The 7,505-nt window shown below is 39.1% G+C and overlaps 1 protein-coding gene across 1 annotated transcript in view; it reads right to left on the bottom strand.

The window, feature by feature from the left end:
• Positions 1-2,324, bottom strand: part of dhtkd1 (dehydrogenase E1 and transketolase domain containing 1) — a 27,185-nt gene extending 24,861 nt beyond the window's left edge. Inside the window, exons 1-2 of the mRNA XM_005728248.1 lie at positions 1,855-2,324; positions 1,439-1,591 (exon numbers count right to left, since the gene is read on the bottom strand). Of these exons, the coding sequence (XP_005728305.1) occupies positions 1,439-1,591; positions 1,855-2,026 (325 nt within the window). The 5' untranslated portion in view covers positions 2,027-2,324. The remainder of the gene's footprint in view (positions 1-1,438; positions 1,592-1,854) is intronic.
• Between the last annotated feature and the right edge of the window lie 5,181 nt (positions 2,325-7,505).

Raw genomic sequence — 7,505 nt, forward strand, 5'->3', positions numbered from 1 at the left:
AGGTAAGGGAGCACACTCAACCCTCATCCCCAGAAAACAGAAGCTAACCCCAGGCAAGGCAGCGTGATGCATCCCAAGACAACAGGACTGGGGTATCTACATAACTGTTTGAGTAAATTGCCTTCAAAAAGTTTATCAATTCACTTGAACCAAAATTACGAACACCCAGTGCTGCGAGAGTTAATAGTCTCATTGGGGCCAAGATATACATTTTATAGTTGCCTGGTATCAATGGTTGTTCATCTGCCTTCATTTATTTATTTAAAGAACCCATAGGTGGGAATGTGAGTTGTCTGTCTCTGCGTTAGCCCTGCGACAGACAGGCGACCTGTGCAGGGTGCAGGGTATGGTAGCTGGAATAGCAACATACCCAAGGATAAGCAGAAGAGAATGACTGATATGATGAAACTGGGATTTTGTTACACTTAATTATTGCAAACACAACTAAAACTATAACTGAAACTAATCAAAACTAAACTGAAACTAAGGATTTTAAAAAAAAAATAAAAAAACTAAACTAGCAAACAATTGGTAAAAACTAATTAAAACTGATATAAAATTGAAAATCTGAAGTCAAAACTAAATAAAAAAATAAAAAACAATGAAAATTGCAAAACTATTAAAACCCTGGGTACAGCTGCTTGTTAATGAAAATATTTAACAGGCCAGTGACATCACAGCAAGATGACCAGCTCAGGTGTAAACAGCCTGGAATAAAGAGCCATCCTGCCTTGCCCAAGTATTAGTGCTGACCACGTCCTTTTATGAGCACCGTGTAGACGTCTTCTGATGGCTCGTTGTGACTGGACAGCACACCATGTCAAAGTTAAAAAAACAAAACAAAAACTTTTGTGTTCAATGGATCAAATTTTGCTTCTTTACATAAGCCTGTAGAGAACTTTTAATTTTTAACCTCATAATTAGGCGTAATAATGGTGCAGTAACAGATGCAACCACACAAATTTTGCATAACAAAACATAAAAACAACTTTATGTGCGTCTACCTTAAAGAGTTCATGCTTTAGCATTAAGTCATGGATAAAATGGTGTGTGTCGTTTTGTTTTCTCCACTACAGCCATTTTTGGAAGAGAACTCCTCACTTTCAGAGACAACTGATGATCAACCAGGTGTTGCGCAAGAATGGCACATGCTAACAAGTAAGTACAAGTTGTATTGAACACAGAGTCCTCAGTTAAACATCAAAACTGGAGTGCAGCAAATACTGGGATGGGCAGGATTTCATAATGAAAGGCAAACGCCATATAAGTTTAACACTTTTTAAAGAGCAAAAAGTAGAGAGTTGGACGTGATTAACACTTAAAAACTCAGAGTGAAATGACATTGTGGGTGTTATTTTTTCCCCCTCATAGTTTAAAAAAGGTAAACAAGTGTGAGTATGCTAACTTCAGGTGCATGCTTTCTGCAGGATTCCTTTACCTGAGGTGTTGAGTTGTCCACTCATGGTGCCAGTCAGCATGCTAATCTCCGGGACACTGTCAACAACAGGCTTTTGGGATAGCAAAGGGTTAATTTTAGCAGCCTTGTGTCCGTGAGCTCTGTATGCCTCCACCAGTCTAGCTAGAGCATGATCTGAACACAAGAGAAGAGAACAACGCGTGACAGCGAGCTCACATTAAATAAATGACGCGTTCACTGCACAGCAGTTAACAGCTACAACAGCTTCCAGAGTCAACGATAGGCCACCTAAACAGAATATCATTCAAACTCGTATAAAAATACCGCGGAATAAAATAACCCCACAAACAAGCGTTAATGCAACTGTCTTTGCCGAGCCTCTATGTTAAACGACGGTAACTTAAGGGGACCGTACTGCAATTTAACTCCATACTGACCTTGATTTAGTGCAGCCACCCGCTCGCTCTGCCACTTCTGGTCCCGCTCGGTGCTCTTGGGTCGGTACCCGTAAACACCTCTCTCGGTGTGATAACTGCAGCCGACAACCTGCCGAGCAACGCTCTGCGGCAGTCTGCTCAGCGAGCTTTTCAGCAAAATCAAGGCCGACATGTTTCCAGGTCTTTAGTCTCGCATGAGATAGTGGCACACATCTGAGAACAGGCTACAGGACGGCAGCCATACTGCCCGGAGGAGGGACACGTTAATGGGAGGAGATGTCGCATCGGCAGGCGATTGGCTGAAGCTTATCTGGTCGATATTTAAGTCGAGTAAATGGTATTTAATTTTACTTAAACACAAGGTTTGAATCTGTAAGGCACGAGGTTACATTTTTACATTCCGGGCCAGCGCTATGTTGTCTTTAAGATGGCTAAAAATCTCAGAAGCAAGTGAAGTAGCGCAACAGGTGTCCAAGCGACGACGTATGTGCTGAGTTCAGGGACTTCTTAAAACATCGTAATTACCAATGGAGAGCAAGATTATTATAATTAACTGAAACTGAACTTAAAATTTATAAAAGCATGCATTTAAGGCATGAAAAACACTTTGAAATAACTAAAAAGAAAGAAAGAAAATAGGTGTGGGGAAAAAAAATCAACAACAAAAACGTTTGTTTTTTTTTTTTTTAAATTAATTTATTTTAGATTTTTTTTTCTCTTTTGTGGGAAAAATACTTACAAAACGACTTAAAACAAAATATAGAAGACTTGCTGGGTTTTTTCAGTCGAATTTGTCACCACACCACGTGAAAAAAAAAGTTGTTTCATATATTTACAGACTGGAAGGTCTATAATGTTCTAAGTCAGAAAAAATAAAAAGTGCATTTTTAAATCGCTGTTCTAACCTTCTTAAATATCCCATGACAAATATTTAACCATAAAATTATTTAAAAACACCAACACTAAAACTAAAAATATTAACTGGTAAAATCAAACTGTTGCTACATTTTATTTTTATTTTTTTAAATATGCTGAGGCTGTTCTGAGGTCAAATGAATGAAAATGGTGGTTTTGGGGAATTGGGGAATTTTGAAACGGTGAGACAGTATGCCATGTCTGTGTGTTTTAAGGGCCAGTGGTGACAGAGATCAAGGTGAGCCTTGACGCTGTAACAATAGATGCCTGTGCTCCCACCATATGCCCAGACTCCCACACCTGCTGGTCTTTCATGGATCATGTAGGAATCTCCAAACAATGAAACAGCACCCGAACTCCCATTTCAGTGAGTGCATGAAACACATGCACAAGTCCCACACACAGGTTTCCTGCACCGAGCAGTTTGTAACAGGCAACTTTTGATGTTTTGTGTTAATTAATGTTAAATTAATAATGGCTAATAAGAACTGATCAACCATTCATTAGTCCAGGACACAAACTTCAGGATCTTCCACATAAACTGTGATCAGATTTAAAGATCCCAGAGCTCTGGAGTTTAATAACAGTGCATTTTATACTTAGCCTAAATTTTTCACCAGCACTATCAGATTATTCGAACAGCTCATAGACCTGGTTTACTTTACGACAGAAGAACCAACATTTTCTGATAGCTGAAGCGCAACCAAAGCACGATTGAAAATGTAAAGTTTAATTGCAAAGTGTTAAGCTTATTAAATTTTCCCTTATGTTCTGTATTAATCCAAAATGACAAAGCATCTTTATGTATCGTCTCACTGCCTGCCATTTTCTGCAGAGGGATCTCCACCACTGGGTGGCGCTATTGTACTACCTTAAGTTCCACTTTTAAACTCCTCAGAAGTTCATGGTTAAATAGAAAAGACCTTTGCTACACTGTACAGAAAGTGCTTTCCTAAGTCACATAACGTCTTAGCACTGTGACGTGTCACATCCTACTTCCTTACATCCTGTGTGTTTGATGACTGAGAACATGGAAACGCCTGTACATGGGAAAAGATGCCAGTTTCTCCTCTCACACCATTTTCGCAACAGAACAAGTTGGATCTTGAGGTTCTTTGTATGCCTTTAGACTGCTAATGTAATGCTGCTAAATCCACTCCCTAACACTCTGGGAAATAAACGTGTCCTGTTACTAAAGGAGGATTTAAGATGTGACCATTTATAGATTTGGGGGAAATCTTAGAGATGAGACTTTTTAAGAAACAATAGCTTTGGTCTGTGGTCAATTGTTGTTTATATTTACTAAAAGGAGATACATTCTAGAAAAAAGTCAGTATGTTTTAACTTCGCCTCAGGTATTTGTCTTCTCAACTACCAGAACATACCAGGAAACAGGAAAATCCCATGGGTTCATCTTCAAATTGGATATTTTGTCCAATAGAACACCAGATCACATACTATTGTTGGTCACTTGATTAGGTACACCTTGCCACTACCAGGCTGGACCCCCATTTGATTTCGGAGCAGTCTCAGTACAACAATAGACTTGACTTAAGTTGCTGGAAACATTCCTCAGAGATTTTGGTCCATGTTAGCACCACATTGTGCAGCTGCTGAACTTTCATGATGCCAAGCACCTGTTCCATGACATCAAAAAGGAGTTGTACCAGAATGAGATCTGGAATCTGTAGAGGTTATTTAAGCACAGTGAACATCAGCAAAAAATAAATAAGGTCTGAAGTGTGCCAAGAAAATATTCCCTACATAATTACACCAACTGTAGCAGCAGCCTGAATTGTTCATAAGAGGGGAAGAAGACATCTATGCTTTTAAATGTTGTTTATGTTAAGTTCCAACCCTACCATCTGAATGTTGCAGCAGAAATTAAGACTCATCATACCAGGCAACATTTTTTCCAGTCTTTTATTGTCCATTTCTGGACAATCAGCTTCTGTTCTTATCTAACAGGACTGGGCCTTGGTAGGATCTTCTGTAGCAGCCCCATCTGCTTTAAGCTTTGACGTGTTGTGCATTCAGAGATGCTCTTCTGCATACCTTTGTTCTAACAGGCGGGTGAACTACAGTTGCCTTCCCTTCATTGCAGTCTGGAAATTCTCCAATGCAGTTTCACCCAGGGAACTGCCTCTCAATGGATAGTCTATTTTGTGGACCACTCTTGGTAAACACTGGACATGTTTGTGTGGAGAGAAAGTATATTCATTTCAAATCAATATAAAAGCAGAGCAGCAAATAACCCTCTTGAGAACCTGTAAAAGAGGGGACAAAACTAGATTTGCATTTATCTCAGGCAAACTGCTTCAGATCTTTGCTTTTAAGAACTGAGCTCATTGATGTACTGCAATTGTGCATTTTTAAAAATTATAATAAAACAATCAGTTTAACGGGACTTGCTCATTCTTTATACCACAACATCTGAGTTTGAACTGATGTTTTGTGCAAATGCAACTAAAAAGTGCCTGCATTTCTTTGGCTCTTGGGTGCAGGGTCACAGATCAGTAGTACTTTTACCGATAAAACCCAACACAATACGATATGGCTCGTCCTGCCCACCCCACCTGTTACAGCTCAGGTAAAACCAGAAAGAAGCGCAACAAAGAGAACAAGTTAGCGAGACATGACACACTGGGGAAGGGTGGGTGGAGGTTTGTACAATGCCTTTACAACACTGGACAAGCACAACACACAAAGACACAGTCCATATTAGGGGAAATGGTTTAATTCGGAGACAGAGGCAAAGAAACACACCACACAAACAAACATCGACCCAAAAAAAAGGGAAAAAAACAGAACAGTCTTTCAGCTACGCACTCCACTATGGGAAAGAACAAAACTACACACAGGTAAAAAGCAAGGCTCAAATTAAACAGTTACCTTTTCAACTAAGACAATTATCCACACAAGTTGTCAAAAATCCTGATGACCATTAAAGTATGTGGACAGCACAAATATACTAACATGAAACTTACCACAATTTAGAGGATCCTAACCCCACCCCCTCCCCTGAAACTGATTCATGAAGTGAGGGACACAGAGATCCAAGGGGGATAAAGAAGATCAAAAATCAGGCATCATTTAGTGGCAAAAGCAAGAGAGAAGAAGAAGAAAAAAATAAATAAATTGCTTGACACCAGCAAGAGGCCAGACTCAAGACCTGGTCAAGGCAAGGCCACATTGATAGGCCAGACAATTTTTTATTTTTTTTTCTCCCCCAATATAGATTTTTTTTTTCCTTTAATTTCCAATATAAAAAGCTTCACGGGTACAAAATACATATGAACCACCAGTTGTAGAAATTGGACAGCCTGTGTATGTCTTTTTTTGTCTTTTTCAAATCCCACCCAGTTTCAAAAATTTGTAATTGAACAGAACGAAAAATATATATTTATATATAACTGTACTGTGTGTATAATACAGATTACATCAAGATGCACTCACTTTGGCTTTCATCAAGACAAGACAAAAAACATCTATTAAATTATTGGTGGAACATGAACAGAGTCCTACCGATTATCAGACAAGAAAAATAACAAAGTTTTTCTCTCTTTTTCTTATAGATCAAGACAATATCTATAGAGATGCAAAGCTACCACACTGTCAAAAAAAGAAAGAAGAAAAAAAAAAAAAAAAGCACTTCAGAATATGAAAACCAACAGAAGAAACCGTGATTGTTAGAGCTTAATCAGGATTTGTGATGGAAGCCCCTGAAGTGAGTAGAGTTCCTGTTAGGACTGCTGTGGACTATACATTGTGCTTTATTCCCCCCCCCCCTTTTTTTAAGTTTTTTAAACTATATTCACTCATAGTAACACTTCACCATGCACTGCATCACCACAGACCTGCAGTCATTTCAGTGGCCGACACATGGCACCCACACTGACTCTTCTGCACTGTACCTCTGTTTTATTAAATTCAAAAATATCCCACCACCACCAAAACACGCGTGATCCCCCACGGTTTGTATCGCCAAGTGTCACACGCGCTCGCACTCACTAAGAAAGACGTTTAACCTTCAAATGTATAGGGAAGTTTATTGTTTATCTACAAGGTTTTAAACCAACTGTTCAAATTGAGTACATCACAATACACATTTACCAATAACTCAACACAGTAAAGGCAAAGGGGAGACATTAGCAGGTGACAAGAGCTTTCATGACACTGGCATAAATAGACCCAAAAGAAAAAACAAACCCAAAACAAAATAGAAAGGCGAACTGCAGCAATCTCTAAACCAAGGCCTAATAATGTGTAGGCAGTTTCTAGACGTATATATGGCACTTTGAATATTGTATTGCATTTGGATAGAAAACAAAACAAAAATACTGTAAAAAGCACATGCCCATATTAAAAGAGAAATCAGTGGTACCTTGGAAAAATTTGGGATTGTAACCACACATACACACGACATTCTGCAAAAGTGATTAGCTCCCACAATTGTGCTTAACATCTCCTTACAAAACTATAACACCCCCACCCCCCCCTCCCCAGTTCAAATTTGGTACCTTCCTTTTGTTTAGGAATATTTAAGTTTAGAGTAAAAGGGGAAAAATCCCAACTGAAAAGAAAGTCAAATGGTGGTTAACAGTGCATTTTGTGTGGTAATCCTGCGTCAGTGTCTAGTTCCCCCCCCCCCACAAGCACACACACCTCTTCCTCTTAGTGCCTTTAAATCTGTCAGCCTCTCGTTTTTCTATCGTTTCCATCCCAGTGCTCCTTTC

This window comes from Pundamilia nyererei, unplaced genomic scaffold (genome assembly GCF_000239375.1).
Source record: "Pundamilia nyererei isolate P.nyererei 1_Seehausen unplaced genomic scaffold, PunNye1.0 scaffold00027, whole genome shotgun sequence".
In the NCBI taxonomy this organism is placed as follows: domain Eukaryota; kingdom Metazoa; phylum Chordata; class Actinopteri; order Cichliformes; family Cichlidae; genus Pundamilia; species Pundamilia nyererei.